At 47.9% G+C, this 25860-nt stretch overlaps 7 protein-coding genes across 7 annotated transcripts; 4 read left to right on the top strand and 3 right to left on the bottom strand.

Moving 5' to 3' along the window:
• Nucleotides 1-4387: 4387 nt before the first annotated feature.
• F5891DRAFT_1141834 (ribosomal protein L14b/L23e) lies at nt 4388-5148 on the bottom strand. The gene is made up of 3 exons (XM_041364914.1): nt 5069-5148; nt 4646-5011; nt 4388-4592 (listed from the first exon to the last, which is right to left on the bottom strand). The coding sequence occupies exons 1-3, from the start codon at nt 5093-5095 to the stop codon at nt 4584-4586; spliced, it is 402 nt and encodes a 133-aa protein (XP_041229234.1). The 5' UTR covers nt 5096-5148; the 3' UTR covers nt 4388-4583.
• Nucleotides 5149-5436: 288 nt separating this feature from the next.
• On the top strand, nt 5437-8111 carry F5891DRAFT_80884 (hexokinase). The gene is made up of 14 exons (XM_041373224.1): nt 5437-5642; nt 5699-5734; nt 5794-5884; nt 6074-6146; nt 6218-6435; nt 6486-6502; nt 6566-6677; nt 6730-6933; nt 6984-7082; nt 7134-7282; nt 7339-7555; nt 7605-7669; nt 7729-7787; nt 7843-8111. Exons 1-14 carry the CDS (start codon nt 5533-5535, stop codon nt 7887-7889), a joined length of 1497 nt encoding a protein of 498 aa, XP_041229233.1. The 5' UTR covers nt 5437-5532; the 3' UTR covers nt 7890-8111.
• On the bottom strand, nt 8046-9944 carry F5891DRAFT_80950 (uncharacterized protein). The gene is made up of 5 exons (XM_041373225.1): nt 9196-9944; nt 9058-9143; nt 8920-9007; nt 8539-8867; nt 8046-8485 (listed from the first exon to the last, which is right to left on the bottom strand). The coding sequence occupies exons 1-5, from the start codon at nt 9476-9478 to the stop codon at nt 8210-8212; spliced, it is 1062 nt and encodes a 353-aa protein (XP_041229232.1). The 5' UTR covers nt 9479-9944; the 3' UTR covers nt 8046-8209.
• Nucleotides 9945-12750: 2806 nt separating this feature from the next.
• Nucleotides 12751-15181, top strand: F5891DRAFT_1017660 (kinase-like domain-containing protein). Its single transcript, XM_041361005.1, has 4 exons — nt 12751-13091; nt 13141-13385; nt 13438-13885; nt 13938-15181. The coding sequence occupies exons 1-4, from the start codon at nt 12923-12925 to the stop codon at nt 14855-14857; spliced, it is 1782 nt and encodes a 593-aa protein (XP_041229231.1). The 5' UTR covers nt 12751-12922; the 3' UTR covers nt 14858-15181.
• A 727-nt stretch (nt 15182-15908) lies between these two features.
• On the bottom strand, nt 15909-17819 carry F5891DRAFT_1162979 (Alpha/Beta hydrolase protein; the record flags this gene model as incomplete). The annotated part of the gene is made up of 8 exons (XM_041365309.1): nt 15909-16185; nt 16237-16264; nt 16316-16403; nt 16455-16706; nt 16756-16902; nt 16953-17142; nt 17192-17315; nt 17358-17819. 8 exons carry the CDS (start codon nt 17817-17819, stop codon nt 16121-16123), a joined length of 1356 nt encoding a protein of 451 aa, XP_041229230.1. The 3' UTR covers nt 15909-16120.
• Nucleotides 17820-19196: 1377 nt separating this feature from the next.
• F5891DRAFT_947203 (amino acid transporter) lies at nt 19197-21275 on the top strand (the record flags this gene model as incomplete). The annotated part of the gene is made up of 11 exons (XM_041374723.1): nt 19197-19439; nt 19495-19553; nt 19606-19670; nt 19715-19775; nt 19826-20045; nt 20108-20142; nt 20195-20246; nt 20307-20765; nt 20823-20908; nt 20965-21031; nt 21084-21275. 11 exons carry the CDS (start codon nt 19197-19199, stop codon nt 21273-21275), a joined length of 1539 nt encoding a protein of 512 aa, XP_041229229.1.
• A 629-nt stretch (nt 21276-21904) lies between these two features.
• Nucleotides 21905-25245, top strand: F5891DRAFT_1127100 (WD40 repeat-like protein; the record flags this gene model as incomplete). Its single annotated transcript, XM_041364152.1, has 9 exons — nt 21905-22034; nt 22179-22712; nt 22970-23098; nt 23303-23630; nt 23701-24126; nt 24211-24430; nt 24539-24730; nt 24941-25029; nt 25173-25245. The coding sequence occupies 9 exons, from the start codon at nt 21905-21907 to the stop codon at nt 25243-25245; spliced, it is 2121 nt and encodes a 706-aa protein (XP_041229228.1).
• Nucleotides 25246-25860: the final 615 nt, after the last annotated feature.

Here is a 25860-nt window from a genome sequence, read left to right as displayed (position 1 = left end):
GAGCATGCGATGCGTCTATCTGACCAAGATCATCAGCACCAGCAGGAGAGGATGACTCAACAGATGGAATTTGCAAGAATTGAGATTGAGCTATCTCGTGCACGTCGGGAGGAGGAGGAGGCTCGAATTTGTCGTATTGCTTTGGAGCGCGGTCTTGATCAAAACTAAGTAGGTTTGCACTATGTTGTCACGTAACAGGTTTTCAGGAAATGCATTCCATGTTGTACTCGATGGTGCCAACTCAGAGAGCTCACTAAAACGCTCCTTTCTCGAGCAAATCTCAAGCACAACTGACCCCTCCTAGAGCTCGCCAAAACGCTCCTTTCTTGAGAAAATCTCAAGCGCTACTGACCCCTCCTAGAGCTCGCCAAAACGCTCCTTTCTTGAGAAAATCTCAAGCACTACTGACCCCTCCTAGAGCTCGCTAAAACGCTCCTTTCTCGAGAAAATCTCAAGTGTGACCTTGCGAGCCAAAAGGAATATGTATAGGTACAAGTACATTTAATATAATACTAACTACCTTCGCTCCAACGACGAAAGCAACCGCGTCTTTAACGTGTTACGAAAATCCTGCCCCACAGTTCCAATGTAAGTCTGATCACCTACTGCGCCACCCTGTTGCTGATCATCCTCTCCTCCGTCACCGTCAGCTCGCCTCAATCTCCGAGTTTGCTGATAGAAGCATATGTTCGAGTCTTCGCGGTTTTCTGTTTCCTCAATTTCAACAATTAAGTTGTGCAGAATGAAGCACGAACGGATCCACATGTTCGCGTAGTCGAGGTCCTTCTGGCTTTGGATTGGGATGCGAAGCTCCCGCAGTGATTGGAACCGGCCCTTGATAGAGCCGAAGAAGTGCTCTGAACGAACGCGGACCTAGACACTGGGTGAGGACGACAAAAGTATATTAGTACTGATGCTCACTGTTGACAGGTTATAATTGAATGTCCTTTGCTCGGCCGTCAAAGACCCTCCCGCTGGCCGTTTGTACGGCGGCACACACCAAATTCGCGCAGCATACGCCGAGTCCGCCCACAACCACTCTCCCGCACCAAAAAACGACTCGGGATGCCGGGAGACCCTCGTTCGTGCAAATACGTTCGAGTCGTGAAGACTCCCGGGTACGCCAATGACGTAGTCAACGATACGCAGATTATGAGGGAATATGATGACCTTTTGGATTGTAAGTCGCTGCGCTGCACACTGAGCCGATAGTAGATACTTACCTGGGCTGTTAGAGAGTAGTCAGAGTTCTTGTCAAAGAACCCTTCGCCGTGCCAACTGGGCTTCTCGTGTAGAGGGGACGGAGTCCCATCTACACAAAGGAAACCGCCGCGCCACTCACGACATGTCTTCTGCTCCATGTACGCTTTTGCCCGCTCTCGCTCAATCTGGTCCTCACGATCGAGCGGATCAAAATGTATGGCGCGATCATGCAGTTGCAAGATCGCGATCATGACTCGCTTGTAGCAGTTGTAGATGGTCCCTACGGACACTCCAGCCCAATCGGATATGTCTTCAGTAGTCGCAGCATTGCCATAATGGCCGACACCATTGAGAAAGATCGCGAGCTGGACGGCGACAGGAAGTTGTGGATTATTTGAGTTATTATGGAAAATGGGGTGGGCTTGGATTAACGTTGTGAGTTTGTTGAATACCTCTGCATCAATGCGAAGCTTGCGGCGAAATTTTTCAGGTGAGAGCAGCGCCCATTCTTGCAGCAGGTGTAACTGCGGTGCGCGAGTCAGAGATGGACGCACGTCAAGTACCCGACACTTCTCCACTTCATCATGCAGTGCCCCGATCGCATCAATAAAGTGCGTAAACACTTGATCGCACATGTCTGGGATATCGAGTGATAGGACATCAGAATATGCTGTTGAAAGCGAGGTTACTAGAGAGCTGATGGACAACGTGGATATGACGGATGACGTCGGGGACTCCGGCCATGTTGGCGATGCGGTCCATATGCTGACATCTGACCCACTATCACCATCCGATCCCTTATCAGAGCTATTGTCAGAGCCCTCCTCGAGGAGCTGATCCACCATAAATTCAATCAACTCCATGTATCGCGCAATCGTAAGGTCATTTGTCGTTTGCTTCAGACTACGAAGTAGTTTTTTGCGATCCGATTCTCGAGGCATCTTCCGATGTCGTTGCAGAACGTTATCAATATGATGGTCACGGTAAGGTACGATGATGATGGGCGGTGGTAAGATATGAGCTTGATTTGTCATCGTCGGAGTTCTAATTATCGGCAAGTCGCAAATTTCTTACCTCTTGAAATTTCTACGATTTTAACTTTGAGGACCGCTAATGTTCGGTACTGCTGCTCAATGCACTATGATGTTTGAAAGGCATATCATACAGCACTTTGCACGATGTAAACGAAGATCGTTGTGTTGTCGACCGCTGTCAGGCTCGTGACCAGCCTGGCATATCCATATCCTACCACGGATGCTCAAGTGGTGCAGTTCTCACTTATCTCAAATTGACGCATAGTCAGACTGTTTACGAGTCTAGCCAGCAGATCGTTGACGGAAATTTGTAAAGTAAGCACTTTGCATAGCGTAACAAACTAGTACTTATATGTGGTTCCATCAGTTGAACCACACTGCACCAATGGGAAGCAGAAACACGACTCATATGCATACTCAGTACCACGCCGGTGAGGCAATAAATTCTGGATGAAACTACTCATACTCACGGGTGAGTATATTAGCTAGTAATCATGCATAACCAGGGCAGCAATCCGCAGTTGTGTCGCAAGACATGCCATACATTTGGCATTCACTGTCAGCACTGACAGCCATGGCCACTGTCGAAGCAGCAACAACGGCGAGGACGACTTGGAAGGAAAGACACATTATTTGTGAGATGCGACATAGATGGAATCTCAGAGATAAATCTGAAGGGGGACGGTAGGAAGACGACTCGCTTCTTATATCCTGAATACTATTCTGTGCAGACGCTACCCACCTGAAAACAGGTGTCATTTGCAATGTCAGTGGATCGCCAGCAGACCTCAAACTCGGATGTCAAGGACCGACGCTCCAGAAAGCCATGCTTCATCGCACGAATCCATTAGGCTTACAACGAGGAGAAAACAATGTGATATAATTGATTCAGTCACAAATCATACATTCAAGGTCTTAAGATGTTTCTCTATCCTAAAATCTTCATTGTCCGAGCAGCAGTGAAATTTGTTCAGAAGTAAGCATTTCTGCAACAAACCACACTGCGCCAATGAGAAAGCAAAAGCATAACTCACTGTAGCTCATTCGGCCTCATTGGGACTCACATGCACCTAGGTATTCTCCTGTCTACGGCGCCCCGGTTGGTGAGTCCACAAATCCTAGATGAAACTACTCATGCTCACCTCAGGCTCGTCACGCCCCAGGAGCGCTGATGACACGCATACATAGCCACGGCAGCAATCGCGGTTTCTGCCGCAAAGGCCGCCAGCTGTGTGGCATTCGATGTCAGCACTAACAGTCAGGGACGCTGTCAAAGCAGCAAGGACGGCAAGTACGACTCGGAAGGAGAGAAGCATTATTTGTGATATGTGATTGTGAAAATAGATTGGTAGGAAGACAGGGCGCTTTTATACTATTTCGCTAAGAAATTACTATTACAGATGGCCTTTGTCATGCCAGCAGATTGTTGACGAGCTTTATCAAGCACTTCGCACAGCGTCATAGTCATAAACTACTTGCGTAGACGTAATCCTAACTCACCGCTCGTTTGTAGTAACGAAAGGACGCCCAAAATATATCGCCGAGCGGGTTATCCACAATTCTCTCGGAAATTCTTTCAGAATTGATGATGAAGTACTGAACAAAAAGGCGCAGGTGTACAATATCGCCTGGAATTCGAGACTGAGCTGTATAAAAATTCGTATGCAAACTTTGTGGTCAAGTATCAAATAGAGATGATCCTACTGAGACTTACATTCCATCATTATCTCCATCATCATTGAAAGCTACGTCGTTTCAGAATCGTTGTGAATCATTGCAGATGGATGGTGGACAATGCGAATTGTAGCACCACACTTGCAGCCTTTCATGCAAAACGCGCTGCAGCTCGTCCTATGCTACCTCTTGCCCTGATGTAGATCAGCGGCGGTCGGCAACTCGAAAAGTCCGTCTACAAGATGTAAGGGCAAAGGTTGATTCCGCGGAAACAATTTACATTCACAGGCGAGTTTGAGATCCAACATCCTGCACCTGTTTCCCGTCGTTCGCGTTCTTTCTGTTAGGCTGTTTGAACTGTGTCACCTGTGTGGTTGATTTCTGCGACCGGGCTGGCTGTTCAGTTCTTCCAGCACAAGCCGCAAGCTGGGACCTTTGTGGGTGATGGCGAATTGGTTGGGAGAGGATAATCAGCACACGAAATGTCACTACTTAGCTAGAACACCTGTAGAACACCTGTCAAACAATTGTGCACATGCCATTTTGCAGCGGAGTATTCTAGAAACACGGCTCAAGTTCTACGGATATCGTCACACGTGGTCATGGGACGCACTGGAACCGTGAAAGGCTTTAATAGTAGGTTTTTTAAGGCAAGTATCTAATATACATCTATCAAACAACCTTGCCGGAAATCAGTCAAGTTCTCTTCATTAACGTGTTGCGGAGCTGCATACCTTGGGTGCTAAACTGACAATCTTCCCCCAGCCTTTCATGCGCAAGTCAGCACTCACGACGCCACCAATACGCGTCCCCAGCATCTCTCTCTTGTTATTCAAAAGGACTGCCGCATTATCATCAAACCTGATGAAACGCCCGTCTGGTCTTCGAACTGACTTCTTGGTTCGCACGATGACTGCTCGACGAACATCTCCACGTCGGACTTTGATCGCAGTCGTAGATGCCTGAGTCGCCGCCGATACTGGGCGCGCGCGTTTGACGACGCAGACTATTTCATCACCGACAGAGCCCCAGCCGTTATTGACCTTCTGTTTGAGGACATTGACGCACTCGATGAGTAGTGCGCCGGAGTTGTCGATTACCTGCATAAATTTTGTGAGCTGAGTTAGGATATAAAATGGATACAGAACTTCACCGACATTAAGTGTAGACTTGAGCCCAATCATCACCTCAAATGACAGACGAAAAAAGCAAAGAATGTGGGATTGGTGGCAGTGACTTGTGGTGGGGCGGGTGGGAATTAATATGCATATATGTATTCGATAAGGTATACCGTATAGGCATTTTTATATTGTCATCAAGTATGTTCTCAACCGCGTTGTGTATGTGTTGTAACCCGGTCGATAGTCTTGGGAAATCGGCGTTAGCAAGGTCACCATCAATATTAATGCCAGTTGTGTGAGGCTCATTCATCGCCTTACATTCGGCATGTCGTGAACCAAAAAGTTGGTTTGAGGACATACCATACGTTTATGGAGATGTATTTTCCACGCGAAGTAGGTACCGATGAAGGACTGCCATGGTCGTGAACTCAAACTCCACTCGCTGTCTTTCTTTCTCCCTCCATCATCTCTCCACATAATACGTCAGTTTTTGATCAAGAATGCCTGCCTCGCGTCGCGGAAGTGGTAGCTTCACGCTAACTACAGGTCAGACAATCGCCATCCATACCCGGACGCAAGATGAGGAAGACCTCCCGCATGCAACTAAGAAGTACGTAGAATTATCGATAATACTTGACCCATTAGTCTTATCTTGTGAAATCGCAGGACGATGGCTGATCACTTGAGAAAATACGAGAGTTTGTCAGTCGTCCTATGATCAGGGGCTCCAACGATGGATCCACTGAATCCTCGTTGCACAGGTTCACACTCACACCGCAGAGGATGCGGATGATTGTCGAAGCCTTTACTGAAACACTCGAACTTGGTTTGAACAAGCCCAACCAGATTGTAGTGCGTATGTACTCCATACATCTCACATTGAATGAGATCATCTTGCGTTTGTTGTTCAAACTCGATTCATTTTTGCATTCGGTCGTGGGACGAGACAAATCAATCTATGTTTCGATGTTCTTGATCCTCGACGCTTTCGCATTTATGTTATGAGCGGTTTCCGACCGTGTGCTGAATTAGTCCTTGTAGCCTATGATTCCGACGTACGTGTTTGGATGGCCAACAGGTCAGGAGAAAGGAGATTTCCTTGCTCTTGATCTTGGTGAGTGATTTGCCATTTGTGCCATTTTTTCTGGGCCCTAAATATATTCATGCGAACGCATTTCGTTATAGGTGGAACAAATTTGCGTGTTTGTCTTGTGACCCTTCAGGGAGAGGGAAAATTCGAGATTTCCCAAACCAAATATCGTTTGACTGAGGAGCAAAAACAAGATGACGGCCAGAAGTTGTTCGATTTCTGTGCTGAATGCTTACATACCTTTGTTGAAACCAACACGGGCGAGGGCGCGGGCCAACTGAAGCCTGGCCAATCCCTACCTCTTGGGTTTACCGTAAGTCAGTGGCTATCATAACGGCATCCTTCTAACTATGTAGTGTTCAGTTCTCCTACCCTTGCTCGTAAGTGCGCATGATGCAATTGTTAGTTCAGTGCATGCAAGATCGACGTGTTTCGGTATTCAGGCAGGAGCGCATTGACCACGGCGAGCTCATCCGCTGGACCAAGGGTTTCGGAGCTGGAAATACGGAGGGCAGGGATGTTGCCGAGATGTTCAAGAAGTCCCTGGAGAAATACGTACGTTCTGCCTATCTCAAATTTCCATTCATACTGACTCGCATACGAACAGCAATTGCCCATCAAACTAACCGCTCTTATCAACGATACAACTGGAACGTTGATTGCATCACATTATGTGAACCCTAAAACGAAGATCGCGGTTATCTTCGGAACTGGTTGTAATGCGGCTTATATGGAGAACGTCAAGAATATCACCAAAATAGAGCATTTGGGCATCGATCCTGGAGCTGAGATGGCGATTAATTGCGAATGGGTCTGTAAGGTTTGGTTCCAGTCTCAACACTCTATTGATGAGCTTGGCAGGGTGCATTTGATTCATTCGAACACGAGCATCTGCCTCGCACGAAATACGATACGGTCGTCGATGATACTTCAAATAAGCCTGGAGAACAGGCATTTGAAGTGGGTACATCTGTTGTGGAACATTATTAGCGTGACATATCCACTATCCAGAAACTCATCTCCGGCCGGTACTTGGGCGAAATTCTGCGACTAGTTCTTTGCGAGCTCATCGACGAAGGTGTACTCTTCCTGGGCCAGAACACTTACAAACTCGAGAAACCATACTGTTTTGACACCGCTTTCTTGTCTCTCATGGAGAGGTGCCGCATTTCCCACTCGAGTGAAAACGTGCATATGCTCATCGTCGTGTTCTCAGTGACCCAACGGACGAACTTCTCATGGTGATCGGAATTTTCACACATTTCTTCGCCCTCGAGACGACGCTCGCGGAACGGCAGTTCTTCCGGGCTCTTGCGAAACTCATCGGAAGGCGTGCGGCTCGTTTAAGCGCTTGTGGTATTGCTGCAATCGTCAGCAAGATGAATTATCTAGACGAGGGATGTTCAGTCGGGGCGGATGGCTCCTTGTACAACGTAAAAGCCCTTCTTTCTGTCTTACCGCAGGATGCTCACGCCTATGCAGAAATACCCTGGGTTTGCCGATCGCGTACACGAAGGTTTGCAGGACATTTTCGGCGACAAGGGACGGTGAGTAGTTATTGTTTGATATGCCCTTTTCCTTCCAATCTGAGCGCATGGAATCACAGCAATATCGTTACGTACCACGCTGAGGATGGCAGTGGTGTAGGTAGTGCGATTATTGCAGGTTCGTATCTTCGCCGTATCAGTTGTTCGGTAAGCTTATGCTCGTGTTATTTTAGCCATGACGAAGCACAGGAAGGATGCCGGGTTGTACCTTAATGTTTGATCGTACTATTTGCGTGCATAAGAGGGGAATATTGAATACAGAAGTGTATGCGTTTATGTACTTTGCTATCTCCTGGCCCTTAGAGTTGTGTTCTTGATTTTCCATAAATGTCCCCAGGGTAATGACGGACCCTACTTACGTGGGGGGTCATCTCCTATGTAAAGCTCTTCTATTGTGGATGAAAGTAGGTGTATTTATGTAAGATGCCAACTGTCTCTGTCAAATCCAGGGTAACTACACATATCTCGTAAAGGCATTGTAGCGAAAGTATTGTCACATAACGTAGCTTGTACATAAAATCCAGGTCACCCCCGCAAGTCTCATATCGCCCTGCCAAAGGTAACGGGCGCATTCGCATAATCTTCCGTAGATTCTAATGACGGGTATGGTAACTTGGGAGAGCGTATTGATTCATCGCGGGCGGGTTCTTGGTGAAAGGAAATCTCAACGTTCAGTGGAGCGGCTGGGGGAGGGGGCTTTGGTAAGTCCAACGGCCGCCGCAACTGAATGGAGTTTTCCTCCATGAGAGTGGTGGAGCGATTCGTCCAGGCCTTGCCCACTGCGATGCGGTAGATAATAAGAAGTGGGGCAACGACCTATAGTACAAAAGTAAGTCATACTTCATTCCGAGTAGCATGGGGATACTTACCTGCGCTTCGCCCAGTAATTGCATGAATGCATATGCGATCGGGCTGTTGAGGGTATACGGTATGAGGTAAAGAAGCGAACATATCGAGTAAATGGCAGCGGATTCGATAACGATGGCTGCGAAACTAGCGTAAATCGCGCCGTGGCCTAAGCCTAGGACTTTGGATATACGGTGGCGGTGGTATAGAAGGCGTATGACAGTGAGGAGGCTGATGAAGATATTGATGGCGAGGGAGAAACAGAGATATGGGAAGAGTAAGCTAAAGGACATCCAGCCGCTTGCGGATTGTACTGGTGTTGAGACAATAACAAGCCAGAGGGTTCCTGTGACTTGTGAAGGGTCAAAAGGGATTGCGAAGACACATGTAAATCTGGCACATACCGAGAGTTCCGAGGAACAGAAGAGATCCAAGTCCAACAATGATGAAGTAAATTCCAGTATCTCTGTATACTACGGTACACCGCCAGATCTATGGTGCGTGTTCGATGGTGGAGATGGGAGATACGACGGTACACTTACCATCAACAGGTCTGCACACCAATCTGAAACCACGAAAGCGGTGTTCAGTGGAGGTGACGAGGTCGCCTCCTCGAATGCACTGGGGCCTGAGTAAGAACATAAGCATACCATGCAGTCTATTTTGAAAGTTGCACATACCATCGGGATATAAACGATTGTCAATAAAGCCCAGTTGCGTTATCTGGGCGTTGAACGCTACATATATCGTACCAACCACAAAGAGGAAAGCGACATAGCATAAGAGGAATCTGTTCGTCTTGTATCCAGTAGCATGCGATTGAGCGCGGGGCCAGAGGGAGCGCCAACACATGATAGACAAGACGATCACCACGCCATAAAGGACGCCAGTGACGATGGCCCCCTGCAGCCATGCGCCCTCCGCATATATCAGTGCATTAGATTCATCAGGGCGGTAAGACATAGGTGCTTAAGCAGCGCTGATCTAAAAGTCGAGAACTATGCGCTGCAGTTTGATGAGAGTCTGGCCGTTCTAGAATAGCACAGTGTGACGCATATATATCACTTGACCTAAATCACGTTGTTCGCTAAAGCGCTGATAGGCTGACCCGGCCAACCTTCTTTCTCAAGACGGGTTGTTGACGCTCGAGTCGTGACGGCAGTAACGGCAGGGTCGTGAGAGGGCCTGACGGAATGTCCCATTTTGATTTTGATGGAGTTTGAGTTGGTGGGGATGGTATTCGGAAAAACAAAGAACCCACAAACGTTAATGAACAATGAACAGTCGTCTGTACCGTGAACGGAACGAGGCAGCGGCGCAGCGCGGTACCTATGGTACTGGTAACAGTACTAGGTCAATCCAGAGTCAACCTGACGTAGCCTGAAGGCCTGACGGCTCGTTGATGTCTGTGGCTGACCTCTAAAGGAAGGTGGCCAAAGCGGATGGGTTTCGGAGCTTGTTTCAAGCGTTGAGAAGGAAACTGCTTTCCGTCTTCCGAAAGCTGCGGAGTGCGCATCACCGAGCGACAGCTAAGGTCTAGACGAGTCTAAGGTTTGGTGAAGGATGAACGTTCAACGTTGACACAACAAAGTTTTGTGAACTTTGAAGCGCGTTCTCTCAAAGTTCGCTGACGCGAAGTATCGTCACTTTGAGGTACGACCGTGGCTGACCGATCCAGATTACATACATAGGGCACGCACATGATTGTTCCGCTGGCAGGTTTCCGCAACTTATGACGTTGGTTGCGTAACTCAACATGATTGTGTCCTGCAGCAGGTGTTGGTACTGCTGCGCTGTCACGCACTTCGTCAATCATGCAAATGCAGCCACAACCGTGATGAGTACTACTGGGGTATCACAACTTCAGGGGACACTAGGGTCTCATAGATTAGAAAGTACTGTCCTACTCAGGGTATCGACAAGCTGATATTAAAAAAATTCTTGGGGTGAGAAGAGATTCAGACATGCCATCTAGCTCTCTTGTCTTGCGGCGTCCACCAAACATGACAGTTGTATGACATGTGCAATTGAATTTGGATTAGTATATTACAGGTAAGGAACGAGTCAGGCCTACAAGTGCGGAAGGTTGAAGAACCGTGTTGGCGGACCTGATGATGTCAGCCAAGGCCGATACTTACGACTGCATTACAATGAGTTGATTAGGAGATCTAGTCGTCGCCGTAGTTTCGTGATCCGCATTAATCCACTGATTAATACGTCAATAGGCAGCTGGTTGGTTGATCACGCAATCACGACTGCAGTTGGATGTGAGTCAGAATCAAAACAGTACTAGTAGAGTTGGGGCTAGGTGGGGAATCACCAGGTATCACCGCAAATGACTAAGTACAGGCTGCTGCCGCTGTATGTCAGTGCCAAGAATGTTACGAAATTATCGGCAAATACCGTCATAAACACTCGTGATAAAATCTCGACCGAAGTTCCTCGGGCGAGACTCAACGAAGGTGGACCGTCGGCGATGATGAAACGTTGTGGCAAAATCCGTCTCGGAGGTAGCGTTGATCGCACGATTCGCACCGGTCCTGCATCGAGATTGAAACGACTGAGATACTGGCTTTGATCGCGCCGGTCCCGGCTTCTGCCAGTGCATCGTGCTTCGAATGATTGAGAAAACTAGCATCGTTGGCAAGGAATCGGTATGGAAAGACTGTTTCCTTCTAGATGATCGTCTGGCTATGGGATACTGACCCAGCAGGGCACACAGTGACAATAGTCCCATCCGTCTCTCTAGCCTCCTTTTGACATTGTTTTCTTGAAACCGCACTTCCACGGCTCTGATGGACCGATCTTGGTATCAAAGTTTTAAATACTGATACGAGGTCCCCGACTGACAGCTTCTGATGGTGTTCTGAAAAGTCCAAGATCGCGATACACATGGAGGGATGGACCCTCGATTGTGAGTTTTAGCACTTGAGGAAAGCGTAATGTGCGTAGGCCGCTGCTGCATCCGGTACAGGCACAAGATGTAGATCACTTCACCAGCGAGTAATCGCGAAGGCTGATTAACGTCTGTTGATCTAACGTAAGTCAAGTGATACAAGTTTCCTCTCAGGAACGCACGCGCACATACGCAATAAGACTGCGGGGTTATTTGGTAGTTTGTCTTGATATGGAGGATGCGAGTGGCCCGTTGTGCTTCAAACGTAGACGAAAGAACTGGAGGGATTGATATGGATTGGTTAGTTCTGACACCAGAGACTAGCAACCAACGCACGAGTACGATATCGATGTAGATAAAGGTAGATCACACGCGAACGAATGATATCGCATAACAAAGATATGACTGATAAGTTGTAGAGATGAGAAAGGATCGGCAGCCGACTTGGATCAGAACGCTTCGTGAGAGTCGTTGCATACGCCCGCCGAATCGGTTGAGAAAGCCTTATCAGAAGTGTGATTGAGGGCGAGCGATAGCAAGTAGGAACTGATAGGGAGAACATTGTGAGTTAACAATTTCAATTCAACAACCTAACGACTTGAAACCAACATTCGGAATGCTACGCCGTACAAACAGCTAAGCAAATTATTTGGGTAGAGTAGTAAATAGTTGAAACGTGCGTGATCTCATGACACCAGTGCGGGTTCCTAGATGTCCGTGGAGAGATAAATCCTAGGGTCCAGACGGCATTAAGGAAAGTTCTCTTACGATCTATTTAGACCGACGTACCAATTATGTATTCGATGAGCAACGTTTGCAATTTTGAGGTCTCGAGATAGTCATGATGTGAGAAAAAGAACGGTGTAGGCTCGTAATAAAGTGCCCCGTGGAAGCAGCTAGGTTGCGGCAAGGTTGAGGCCAGCGGGCATTTCCGCAATGATCTGAATCATATCTGACGATGTTTTTGAAATAGTGTAGGCTGAGCCCTTTCGGAGCTTCCGAGTCGAGTAGGAACTACGGTAAAAGTTAGCTTGAACAGATTAGCGCCATGATAGCAGTCAAGGTTAATTTGATACCTTCGCGAAGCTCTATGGCCAAATGACTGCCAGTGACTCATGGCTGACTCAGGTCAGGATGATCTTTGAAAGTTTTTGCAGAAACTTAGTCGCCGTTACTAGTTAGCTAGCAACTGACTCGGGATCTGAATGAAAGCCTGGCCCACTGAGGGATAGAATGAAATGATAATGCTATGATCGTCGCAACTGCGGAACCTCGGGGACCAGGCTAGACGAGCTAAAACTGATGCAATGCAGCCGCTTACGCCGTGTGAGACAAGATCCGATCGTGTCAGTTTCCCCGCATATTTATTACGGATTTCCAAACAAACTGCCTAAATATCTTTTCTTTGCGCACTCTCTCCCTTTATAATTAACCAACCTGGCTCACCTCTATTTCATCTTTTCTTGACTTTCCGTCACCAACCATTTCTCAGAAGCTCGCATGATCTTGCTATGAAAGTACTGAGAAGCCCTGTCTCCACCCGCATCGTCAGGCCTACGACCGCTCTCAAGCCCACAAATGTCTCTCGAAACTTGGCTACCGCAATCTCCATAACTCCTCCTTCCTACCTCTCTCTACCTCCTCCGGGTCCACCCCAACCTCGTCTTCCAGGCCCTTCTGGTAAGCAATAAGGCATTTTGGCTGTTCCTTTTTACTCAAAAATCTTCAGTCGTCGCCTCTTTAGGAACCGAATATAATGAGAACCTCTTCCGATACACCTCCGGCAGGTGGTTGTACAACGAATCTCAGCAGATGGCTCAGCGTTACATCAAGTTTGATGTCGCTGCTCTACGTCGTATCATTGCCTCTGTCTGCGCTTCCTCTATATCATCCATGGAGAAAAAGGAGGGTTTGTTTAACAAGACTTTAATGGTAACTCTCGCAAATGGGAAAAAAGTCGCTGTCCGCATCAAGGCAAGTCACATTACATGTGCATGGCGCTACTCGTCCTGATCTTCATTCACAGAATCCAATTGCGGGTCCCGACCACCTCATGACTTCCAGTGAGGTTGCAACGATGGATTTCGTCCGCCACAATCTGGGAATTCCCGTGCCTAAGATCTTGGCCTGGAGTTCCCACGCTGCTAATAATGGCGTCGGAGCAGAATACATCATCATGGAGTCCGCTCCAGGTGTCCAGCTTAGCACCGTCTGGCGCACCATGGACTCACGTCAGAAGAAGAACGTCGTCAATTCGCTTGTAGCACTCGAGCAGAACATGCTGAACGCAAAGTTTGCGCAGTATGGTAGTCTATACTACAGGGATGATATTCCCGAGTCGAAACGGGCCCCGCGCTTGTATGCCCACGGATCACGTAGGTTCGGTTCCGAGGAAAAGTTTTGCATAGGTCCCATAGCCCATCGCAATTTCTATGAAGATGAACGTGCGGCTATGGATCTTGACAGAGGACCGTGTGCGTATATCTGACACCGCTTAATTATAGCATGTTGCTAATGCTTGTCAAGGGTCATCCCCGGAGGATTACCTTCGCTCCCTCGCATCGCGCGAGGAGGCATGGATCTCACGTTTTGCCAAGCCTAATATTCATGATGATCCTTTCCGCAATGTCTCTGGCCCTCAGTTCAAGGAAGAGCATCTCCAGTGCTTAGAACAGTATCGTTCAATCATCCCCGCTCTCGTGCCGACCTCGCGAAAGGTCATTGCATCTAATTTGTGGCATTCTGACCTTAATCCTGGCAATATCTTCGTGTCCGATGACGAGGAGCGACGTGTGGTCAGCATCATCGACTGGCAAGGCTGTTGGGCTGGTCCTGCGTATCTTCAAATGACCAATCCATCCTTCCTGGCTTGCGATGTTGCCGGACTTACTTCAGGCCTCGAATTCCCTAAACTTCCTCCTGAGTACGACATCATGAGCCAAGACACCAAGGCTATAATGCGCGAGGATCACAAGGCGCAGATACTTCATAAACTCTATGAAATCAAACAGCTGTACCCTTATCGTATTAGCGATCGCGAGGCGCGAGTAATGCCTGTCCGCGCAGCAGGCCGGACATGGAAAGATGGCATTCTTCCGCTGCGCCTCGCGTTGCTTGACGTCTTCAGCCGGTGGGCAGAACTCTCTCGCAGTGATGAGCCCTGCCCGCTGCGCTTTACGCGGGAGGAAGTGCAAGAGTTGAAGCGTCAACGAGACCGGTATGTAGATTGGCATGACTTCCTGGACGACGTGCGTACGACGTTTGGCATGCGGTTGTACGGATGGGTGTCGCCGCACGAGTACCCATCGAAACGTGCGCTGCTTGAAGGCACACGCAGTCGTCTTCCTGTCGCGCTCACCAGTCAGCTGGAGGAGATTCTTCCTCAGGATTGGTGGCCGTTCAGGGATACGGTCCCTTTACCCTCTGCGCCTGAGGTGCGAGTGTAAGGTGGTCATGTATCTAACATTACTTTCTTTGAGTTCTCATCGATCTTCTTGGAACTGCTATCGTTTTTTTTTCACGATTTTATCTTGTTGTGCGAGGGGATACGGACCTTCATTATGATACGACTCATGGTTTATTAATTTGCTGCAATTAGACAGTTTGTCGTTTAGATGTTCACTTTTGAGTTATCTTCCTTGTATTTACATTAACGTGTAGGGTTACTTTGCTTTGCTAGGGGTTTGGGAAATACATAGAGTGCGGTAGTATATGTTGTACATACATAGAGTATACCACCGTGAACATGATTCAAGCCATATCCGTCGCAAGTGTAATTAACCGTGAGAATTGATTCATAGTATTTTGCACTCCGAAGGAATATTTGTTATTTTCCGTACTCGGCTGCCAGGAATTCATGCCCGACGATTGATCAGAGCGGTAAGTACATTACAGCTCTTGCATAATTATGCGGAAACGCAAAAGTTGAATTTGCGTGTCGGAAATGCCCGAGGTAGGACCCCATAAGCACCATCTGAGCGAGAACACACTGCAGACCAATCCCAGTCCAAGGCAGACAGTAGAACATTGTGCTTCCAGTGATGGCTTCATGTGCTTCCATATCCCCTGAGATACCTCAGTTTGAGACTGTCTTTGTTGATACATACGTGAAAAACTCGACAGAACACAATGGCAAAAGGATGTGAAATCTACAAAGATCAAAGAAGTTGTTTTTCTTGTCTCCACACTCAGTTACCTTGACTTCCTTACTACAACTATGCTTGCAAAGCATGATAAATCACTCTATAAGGTCATCTATACTGAGGTTGCAACGTCGACTATGTCATAGGTCCATGACTCATGCATGTTGGGATGAGGTGGAAGTCAGCCTGATAGTTTTGTATACTAGTGTCTTCATGATATCAAGCAAATGACAAACACTTGTGACAGAATGGCCACGTTGGTGTAAAACAGGAACGCAAGCTTTTAAAATTTTAGATCTAGTGATGAGACGGTGTGCGGTGGCATGCTGGAGCATGAATGAGTGCACAATTGAGCCAAAGACTTACGGGGTCCTACCTCGGGCATTTCCGAGATGCAAATTCAACTTTTGCGTTTCCGCATAATTATGCAAAGAGCTGTAATAGAATTCCACATGAAGGTAGCTGCAACGGCAAGCTCGCGAATAATACTACAGGTAGTGCCTAGTGAGCAACATTGACAAATCATTCGGGCGAACCTCAAACAACTTGTGCCATCCACAATCGATTTCAGAGCTTCGACTGCGTCGAGGAAACGCCATATTTCCTGTGAAGAAAATCAGTTATAATTTGTGCTGTATGGAAAGTAAGTCATTAAATAATCGATTCCTTTGAAAGCAACGTACCAAGTGCTTCCGGAGACTCGTGAGGAATCTATAACACAATTATGTTAGTCATAAACATGAGAAATACTGAGATACAAACGAGATGATCAGATGACTTGATGATAATATTGGATGAATTTGCTGGTCGACGCCAAACGCGCTCCTTCAAGACTTGCTCCATCATTGATCTGTAACATAGTGCTTATTAGTTACTGAAATTTTTCCTGCCCCTGACTTACGCTTCTCGGTTTTGCTTTCCGGGGAGAATCCATAATAGCTCGATGTTTTCGTCGAGCGTTTCCATCAACTCCCAGGTTTCGCGACCAGTTCGTACGTTGGCAGAGATGATAGCCTCATGAACGGGAGGTGTTTTTAATGCGACTCTTCCGCTTTCGCCCTCGTATAGTCCATAATCAACATAGAGCTGAAGTACATCAGGATGCCAAGAGGAGAACAAAGGTGAAGATTTGAAGGAACGCAAGGCATCCTCCCTAGAATCATAGTCAGTAGATGCGAGGGTAATGATTGACATACAAGCACCGTGATGGCCAGTGTTGGCGCCTGAGCAAGATACGGCCAACAAGGCTCTGTGCGTGCTCCCATGGAAACCCTGTGAATGTATCGATCATCGGGTCGACAAGGATGAGCGAGGAAAATAAGGCTGGAAAATGTAACGCGACTAAAGCACTGTGTAATATCATGAGGTTCAGCAAGGCTTTTGAAACGCGATAACATACGCCACGCAACCTCCGACCGAGTGCCCGGCTACGACCAGGGTCCGAGAAGAGAAGCCACTCTTTTGACGTGTCTCGCTGATAGATGCAGGAAGTCGGTGAAGTCGGACGGGAAGCGCAGATGTTTCTACTTCTTCTGGCATGTAGTTGATAAGAAAGTTTGCAATGTCTCTTGCATTGTCAGTCCAATCAACTGCTGTCGATTAATTTCAAGCGAAGAAATTTAAGAGGCGTTCTCTCACAGCTACCACTGAGATTCTGTCTGTTTAGCAAAGCAGAGTCACCATGCTGCACAGACTCCCATGACCATATTTCGTCTATAACACTACAGGCAGCTAGTAGATAGCATAGGGTGGTCTCCCAAGTCTAAGTATGCATGATGTAAAGTCAGATTCCTAGCATGCAGACCATAAACAGGCGTGGCGGGCTCACTTCCTTCGGAAAGCCTGCTGCGTGCACAAGGAATAAGGTTATCCCCTTCGTTCTGACTTTGGCGTCCCGGTCCTTTTTCACATACCGATTGACACAATTCCACAGTAGCCTTTCGTCCACGACTCCGGAACAGTCGTCCTCCCCTTGCCGGGCTTGTTGTTCCATGAGTTCAAGTCCCAGTTTCTTGATATCCCTCCCGGTTCTTTTCGAAGAGCGGGGGGGTGGCTCAGGGACTGGAGTATTTGGGCTAACTCTGGGATTGGCGGCAGGTATGATATGGGTGCTGATTTTGTACATGCCAAGTAAGGTATCGGCTCGGGGCTTGGAGGGAAGGGAAGGGATCTCGACGCGCCCTTCATGGTGCTTCAATGGCACCCATGGGCGCGGTTTCACGGACGTCCGGAGCGTCGTAGGAGTGTAAGGGAATGAGGAGGCCATAAATGTTGCTTGAAGCTTCAGGGTACACGAATTGAACCTGGCCGAGTGGCTTCAAAGTAGGGTACAGCCAATGTGAATTTATTCTGTGAATCTCGACCGGTTTCCACCGTACAGTGCTAACAGGACAGGATAGAAGGTGAGATTTATGTAAAGGAAGGTTGTGTTGTTTGAGATTTGTTATAAATAACGCATTCATCATGTCGCGGGCGTTGGCCATCAGTAAACTGGTGAGACTCAGATATTCCCAGCCGAAGTGGTTCTTTCCTAGATATGACGTTATAAATCACTATAAATCAAATGCTCAACGTCAACGTTCAATGTCAGGCAAGCTCGATATCGCACCCACTTCAAGCATCAGACGGGCGGGATGAAACGTCTATTGGGAATGATAGGACGGGCCACGGCACCGATCTTGACAACGATACGATCGATTCAAGACTCGAATCGTTGACATGGATAACAACGGGGGCTATCAGCAAAAAAGCCAAGGATTTTGCAGCAAGTGGAAGACATGGTCATGATCAATAGCTAAGGCAAAGGACCGTGCGAATAACTAGAAACAACACGACCATAGCAGTGAGCATCACAAAACCCGCTGCTGCTGTTTGACTGATTTGACCTGGCTAGGGAAAACTATAAAACAACATAAACTATCACACTATCACTATGCACCTACAAATGTATCAAGAGTACTTGGCACCAGCGGCCGGCCGGCGTGTCTTGAATGTTCCTTAACACCCATCATGATCACGATGGTCTTGCACATCGTAATCATATTGGGCGTTCGAACGAACTCTTGCACCCAGTGTCGTCCAAATCATGATGATTGGCCAACTTGGCATATCGTAACGTCTGCGAGGCTTCGAGGCTGGAGTTTATTGGTGATGTCTCGCATACTTGCTTCATCAGGGAATCAAAATACATACTTAGAGGTTCGTCGCATTATCTCCCTAGAGCGCCCATCTTGTTGGATAAGTTCACGACGAAGCCTCTGCGCAGCCAGATAAACCCTTATGCGATGATGTACACGCGACTTCACACTGATTGGCACATGTGGGCCTGGCATTCAATTCTCTCAAGGTCAGTGAAATCCTTACTAAACATGATTTGAATCATTCTAACCATTTACGATAAGGAGTCAGGTGGCGCGTCTGAAGCTCTACAAGCTCATGGTCTCTGCTTCCGAAGATACCCCTCATTCACACCAATCATACACTTGACAGAGTGTCCTGGTCGGTACTTAAGTAAACACTGCTTATCTGGAGGCGAGAGTGGTTTGTTATACCTTATCTCTCCTTGCTCTCATTTTTCTACTAGTCACCATATAACGCTGGTCCTCTTATCTACTCATCACGATCAGGGTGTGTCACGTCCATCATGGTCAAGTTAGAACATCGAGATTTCAGTGTAGGAGAGGACAAGGAAGAGGCACGCGATGTTTCTGTGTCTGGTCAACGCCTTCAGGAGCTGGGGTACGCGGTCGAATTCCGCCGCGAGATGTCTCTCTTTGGAGTGCTTGGGATGTCGTTCTGTGCCATAGGCATTCTGACTGGAATGAGTAGTGCGTTTCAGACAGGGTTGTTCTCCGGGGGTCCGCTTGGCCTGTTCTGGGGATGGAATGTGAGTTTTGCGCTTCGGTCTGCCTGAACACGATACAAGCTGCTGTTCTGTACAGATATGCAGTTTGTTTATGTTTCTGATCGCTTTAAGTCTCGCAGAGATTTGCAGTACATAGTGAGCAAGTCGTTATACCCTACCAAGAACCATGACTTATGTTGTCGTATAGCCCAACAATGGGAGGACTCTACTTTTGGGTTTGCAAAATGAAACCAGACATGCCTATCCTTGGCTGTAAGTTTCAACATCCACTTTTCACGCGGTGGCTCATGAATCAGTCTTCACTGGCTGGCTTTATTCCATGGCTATGGTGTTTACCGGCGCTTCCGGAAATCTGAGGTAAGTTTCGTTCGCATCATATGATCCGCGGCCTGCGAATTGTCGTCTAGTATTGCTCTATACCTTGCATCGATGGCGGAGGTTGGACAAGGAAGGACTTTGACGCGAATAGAAATCACTGCGATCGCATGGGCCATGAACATATTCTCTGGCATCATCAATACCATCGGAACGAAGGCTATAGGGCGAATGAGCGCGTTTAATGTCTGGTGGACGCTGGGTGGGACGTTTGTCCTGGTCATCACGCTACTTGTGAAAGCACCTGTGAAGGTAAAGTTCTCACAGTCTACCTGACGAACTTTCTTCACGCGAAACTTGACTATGTATGATAGAATTCTCCTGAATTCGTGTTCACGAATTTTCAAAAGTAAGCTGTTGCTTACTTTGCAAAAGGACGAAGTTAGTGACCGGCAGATTAGCTTCACAGGCTGGGAATCGAAAGGCTTCGTCGTGCTTCTTGGGTTTCTTCAGGTCAGGTTTGATTATGTACGCATGATTTGCAATGTGACTCACAGCGCTGTCGTGCTATAGGCTGTATACACGCTCGAGGGATGTGAAACAGCAGCTCAAGTAGCAGAAGAGGCTGTACGCGCAGAAATCTTGGCCCCACTCGCTGTGGTAGGCAGCATTGCAGGCTCTTGGTTAATCGGTCTCGCGTACATGCTTTCACTTCTTTTCGCAGTCCAGAACATCGCGTCCGTTAAGGCCACCACATATGCCATCCCAATATCTCAACTCTTCTATGATGCTGTTGGGCCCAAGTTGGCCCAAGTGTGTCTGGTTGTGGTGCTGCTTGCCCAAGTGATGGCTGCGATTACCAATTTCACTGCGAGCTCGAGGCTGTTCTATGCCCTCGCAAGAGATAATGCGTTCCCGTTGAAAAAGCAATTTATGGCCTTGAACCGATTCCAAGCGCCATACTGGGGTGTATGGGTCAGCGTCTTGATAGGATGCCTTATATCATGTGCTTACATCGGGTCTGCGGTTGCAGTCAGTCGACCTGTTTCTTCTGATGCCTTTGTTCTGATAAAATTTCCGCATTCACAGTTCAACGCCATCTTATCTTCAGCAGCCATATCAGTGATGTTGAGCTACATGCAACCCATCCTTATTCGTGTGTTCTGGCCTGACTCGTTCGTTATTGAAAATCATGTATCCAACCCTCGATTAACTCATGTGTTAAAATTAGCATTGACGATTTTGGACCTTTTCGCCTTGGAAAATGGTCATGGCCAGTGAACTTGGCAGGTTTTTTGGTGCGTACATTTTTTTTTCATTTTTACAGATAGCCATTGATTATCTGTGTAGTTCTGCATTTTCGTCTGCGTTTTATTCATCCTACCTACGGCTTACCCAGTAAACGTCCTCAACATGAACTACTCAATTGTTGCTGTGGGCGGTCTTTTGGTCATAATCACGATCAACTGGTTTTGGTGGGGAAAGCATAGCTTTAAAGGTCCTGTTAAAACATGGGTAACACCAAGTCCCTCACTCCATTGACTTACATACCTTTCGCACGATGTAGTTGACGCTTTTTATATTTAATTTATATACGACACATGAGAGTCAGCGCGGTAGTTGAGTACTCGAGGAACGATGAAATGATAGTAGCCCAATGTCATATATTCCAAAGAATGATACCTGATTTAGATCACAGTCGAATGTGTCCTGCAGTTGTGCCCCTACCGGGGCCCTCACGCAATGACCGCCCCTCGCGGCTGCTACTAGCTGTGCTTAACTTCTCATCGCTGGGAATTCTGGACCGGTAGTAGGACTCGGAGCGTCTGCCTCGAGTTTGCTCTTAGAGTCAGCCGTACTTTAGCCTTTGGGTCTTCAGCTGACGCCTTACTCTGCAGGTGTCGTACACTCAAAAAGTAGCCCATCATTTGACACCACCGAAGTGGAGCGTCACGCACAGGCGATCAACCTAATAAAAATAAGTCAAGTCGGATTGGAATCTTGAAGTTTCGTGGGCCCCTGAATGGCGCCTAAGTCACGTGGAGGTGGTTGAACACGCGAGGTCGGACTCAAGCAGTCGGAAGGGCAAACGCATGCACGCAGTAGCGTGCAGTCTACCTAATAGGGACTACAAATAAGGCTGGCGACACGCAACCTTGGTTTTACTGACAATGGGGTCTAGGAGGACAGTCCCCGATTTTTATCGTGGAGGCTCGCCTTCGACACCTTACTATACAGCTCATCCATCTCCGGCGGCCACTCCGGAGCCTCACTCTGATGATGAGCAGCAGCCAATAGCAGGTCCATCCAAGCTCACGCTAGACTTGCCAGTCTTCTCTCTGGACTCGAATGATGCTCTCCACCTCTCTGATGAGGAGGAAGAAGAAGAGCACTCAAATTTGCGCTTAAACATTAATTTTAATCTCTCATTGGATTTCAGTCAAGCTACGCTAGGACACTCTCGTCCGCCTTCACCAGCACCAACCGCAGACTTTAGCATGATCTCACCTCCAAGCAGTCCTTCCTATATTCAATATCATTCCCAGTTCCTTTCAGCACAGCAAGGGCGAAACACCCTTCCTTTCTTCCGGACATCTCCAACCCGCACTTCTACCCATTTACGAAGTCACAGCATAGCCTCTGGAGGCAGTACAAAACGCCGTGTACGTCCCAATATCACAAAGCTTTGGGAAAGCATCTCTTCTCCATCTCCTCGAGGCAGCAAGTCCTCGCCTATACTCAAACATCCATCGCCAATCCACAGGCACTTTCCTAGGTCATCCCCTAATATCTTGCGCGCAAAGCGCAAGACCAAACGTCCTTCAGTATCAGGCGTCTTCTATTGTGGATCCAGGGTTCAGGGTAATACCAATGGGGATGTCCACGTAGACTACGGTGCATTAGACCCACTTGACGGTGAAGAAGGTGAACTCGTAGATCACGAAGGTTATTTTGATGCAATTCAATGCGATCTCACAGGTACGGATTCTTCAGATTTTTCTAATACAGAATTAACATTTAACATCTAGCGTCCCCATCGTCATATACACGGTCCGCATCACCCTCTCCCACCACCACCACCACTCCAACCTCATCTCACCTCTGTCTCTTTCGACCTCAAACTCCCTCCCAAGCCTACACCCTCTGCCCGATATCATACGCCTCAGCTTCCACCTCCACGTTCACTTCCACGCAATACCTACCCCCTGCTATGTCATCCCTCCCCCTTCCCCCAGAACTCATCCTACACATTTTCTCCCTCCTTCCGATGCGTTCAGTCTTAGCCTGTATGCTCGTATCTCACTCTTTCTACACACTAGCCAAAGACACAAGTGTCTGGCTCGGAGTGTGGAAAGGAAGGGAAGGTCGCCCAAGAGTCCGACCCCGCGCACCTTATCAAAGCCCATACAACCATTCCTACACACACAACTTTGCGTACGGGCTCGGGTCTTCAGTGAATTACATGTCTTCTTATTCATTCCCACAAAATTCCTTGCCCAGCTCGTCGTCCTCTTCTTCTCAAGACGATTCGGATTCGGATATCTTGTCGCTGCGTTATGCCCACGCAGATGAAGGTGTATATGGATTCTCGCTTCTGGAGGACTCCGAAGATGTGGAGGGAGATGGGCCTAGTGGCTGGGCTGTAGATTGGGATCGAGTCAAGGCATTGCGGCACAGCCGACGCTCCAGGGGCATTTTTATAGACGAAGGAATTAATGCTAACCGACCATCGATTTACATCCCTTATGCGGATCCGATCTTAAGAAGAGGCACGAATTTAGGACCTCTCCGGCTTAACTGGCACACCCTCTACCGCTCTCGTGCCACGCTCGAAAGGCGATGGCGAGATCCGCGCGGTGAGCCACGGGTGATGCGGATTGAGGGGCACGGTGACAGGTGAGTTATATCTCCTCTCCTCTGCGTTTGAATTCGAGTTTGAAATTTGATGACTGATCGACCCCCATAGCGTCTACTGCCTCGACTTTGACTCGCGACGAATCATCACAGGATCTAGGGACAGGACCATCAAAGTATGGTGTATTCGCACTGGCGAGTGTCTTGCGACGTTCGAGGCTCATTTGGGGAGTGTGCTTTGTTTGAAGTTTGAAAAGGACTTTGATGCGAAGCGATCTTACTCGCGCCGGTCTTTTTCTCGCGGGCCTATTAATAGTGAGGAAGAGGAGGGTGGTGCCAACGAGGATGCGAATGAGGGGGAAGAGGAGGAATCGCACGGAATGATGGTATCCGGTTCTTCTGATTGCACAGTACGCGTCTGGGACCTATACTCAAAGCATCGTGGTTCGGGAATACGGGCTGATGTGCGTGCGATTCTGCGTGGCCATTCTGGAGGCGTGTTGGATTTGAGGATGGATGAGAATTGGATCGTTAGCTGGTAAGTTCCCCCTTCTATCCATATCTAATCCTCCCGATATCATACATCGTCATCCAAACCGACACTAACGCCTTCCCTACTCAGCTCCAAAGACGCACTGATCAACGTCTACTCCCGATCTACGCTCACTTTGCATGCTGTCCTACGAGGCCACGAAGGACCCGTGAACGCCATCGGGCTCGAAGGCGGGAGAGTAGTGAGTGCCAGTGGGGATGGTCGAATGATGTTGTGGGATGCTGCTAGTGGGAGATGTGAACGGGTGTTTGAGGGGCATGAGAGGGGGTTGGCTTGTATTGAGTTCAAGGTGTGTTTCTTATATTTTTCTTTCCCGCATCCCCGAAGTGTAGTCATCATCGGTCATCGGTCATTGGCAATCAATCAATTATACTTTTTACTGATACAACTCGTCTAGGACGACCTAATCCTGAGCGGTTCAAACGACTGCACTATCAAGCTCTGGCGCGCATCTACAGGAGAGTGTCTGCACACTTTTGCTGGTCATACGTTGTTGGTCCGCGCGTTGTGTTTTGATCCGAAGACTGGGTATGTGGTTAGTGCGAGCTATGATAGGAGCGTTAGGGTTTGGGAGTGGAGGGAACCTGCTGTGGATGTTGATTCTTTCATTTCGCACTCTTCTTCCTCGTCAAACTCTTCCTCATCGTCATTCCACTCGACACACACCAGTACTTCAACACATACCAGCAACTCAGCACACGCCAGAACCTCGATCTACGCATCCGACACAGACGGAGCAAGCGTAGTAGGCGTCGCGGACGGTGTAGTAGGGTATAGAAATTCAGGTATGAGCGAGAAGAGAGGTGTTGGGAAGTTGGTGAGAGAGTTTAGGGATTTGCATGCGAGTCATATTTTTGATGTTAAGTTTGATGTGGGGAGGATTGTTAGGTGAGTGTTTTTTTCTGTATTTTTGGGGTGTTGGGTCGGGCTTTGACAGTTGGCTGGGCTTTTGATCGTTGATGTCCTCGGTGTTTCCTTTGTTCCCGTTTCGACTCTGATTGATGAGACCTGCTGACGGTGCTTTCCTACAGCACTTCGCATGACCAGAAGATTGTTGTTTTGGATTTCACAGACGGCATCGAAGGCTCTGAAATCTTTGTGTGACATAGGGCATTGGATACCTTTCTATTCATTTTCATCTTTCACCCCATCCTGACTCAACCATATCTGGTGATAACCAGACAGTACCCGACATCGAATCTATTTATTTATCACGCATCTTATGTCTGTTTTGAGCATCCTGCATTGCGATTTGAGTTTGTTAGTCCTCTTGTATTTAGCTATACCTCTAGTGTATTTTGTACAGTATATTTGGTAAACGTATCGGCAACGCTGGCTGGCTTAAACTAATACCACGAACAAGTTGGATATGACTATGTTCTCTCTCAAAGGGCTGGCTGCAGCGGTACTGTGACGTGGTTATCTGATGACCCTAATAGAAGCCTTGAAGGAAGACAGCTGTGAACTTTTGTTCAGGCTGGACTGGTAACGGTATGTGCCGACAGTTTGGCTAGTGGTACGGTACCTCACCATGGCTAGCTACCCTAAGATTTGCTAGGAGAGACTGGACACTCCGAGAGTCGGACCACAGGCGTACGTGGCTGATGGCGTCGAGAGACAAGTCCAGACTCCACAATCCAATTGCAAGTTAAGTTCGTGGTAGTACTAAGTACCAGTTATCATGATTACCCAGACCATCGATTTGCAGATTCTCTACCG

The sequence above is a fragment of the Suillus fuscotomentosus genome (assembly GCF_016647785.1).
Source record: "Suillus fuscotomentosus strain FC203 chromosome Unknown F5891scaffold_12, whole genome shotgun sequence".
NCBI classification, from domain to species: domain Eukaryota; kingdom Fungi; phylum Basidiomycota; class Agaricomycetes; order Boletales; family Suillaceae; genus Suillus; species Suillus fuscotomentosus.
This window is presented reverse-complemented; position numbering and strand designations above follow the sequence as displayed.

Bases quoted from the DNA above. Each gene is read 5' to 3' on its own strand.
- F5891DRAFT_1141834 (XM_041364914.1), bottom strand. From the start codon at position 5,095: ATGATTGGGCTCAAGTCTACACTTAAT. The intron at 5,012-5,068 runs GTCGGTGAAGTT...AAATTTATGCAG, and splicing joins GGCTCAAGTCTACACTTAAT to GTAATCGACAACTCCGGCGC.
- F5891DRAFT_80884 (XM_041373224.1), top strand. From the start codon at position 5,533: ATGCCTGCCTCGCGTCGCGGAAGTGGTAGCTTCACGCTAACTACAGGT. The intron at 5,643-5,698 runs GTACGTAGAATT...GTGAAATCGCAG, and splicing joins CTCCCGCATGCAACTAAGAA to GACGATGGCTGATCACTTGA. The intron at 5,885-6,073 runs GTGCGTATGTAC...TAGTCCTTGTAG, and splicing joins ACAAGCCCAACCAGATTGTA to CCTATGATTCCGACGTACGT.
- F5891DRAFT_80950 (XM_041373225.1), bottom strand. From the start codon at position 9,478: ATGTCTTACCGCCCTGATGAATCTAATGCACTGATATATGCGGAGGGC. The intron at 9,008-9,057 runs GTAAGTGTACCG...CACGCACCATAG, and splicing joins GGTGTGCAGACCTGTTGATG to ATCTGGCGGTGTACCGTAGT. The intron at 8,486-8,538 runs GTAAGTATCCCC...TTTGTACTATAG, and splicing joins AATTACTGGGCGAAGCGCAG to GTCGTTGCCCCACTTCTTAT.
- F5891DRAFT_1017660 (XM_041361005.1), top strand. From the start codon at position 12,923: ATGAAAGTACTGAGAAGCCCTGTCTCCACCCGCATCGTCAGGCCTACG. The intron at 13,092-13,140 runs GTAAGCAATAAG...AAAAATCTTCAG, and splicing joins TCGTCTTCCAGGCCCTTCTG to TCGTCGCCTCTTTAGGAACC. The intron at 13,886-13,937 runs GTGCGTATATCT...ATGCTTGTCAAG, and splicing joins GGATCTTGACAGAGGACCGT to GGTCATCCCCGGAGGATTAC.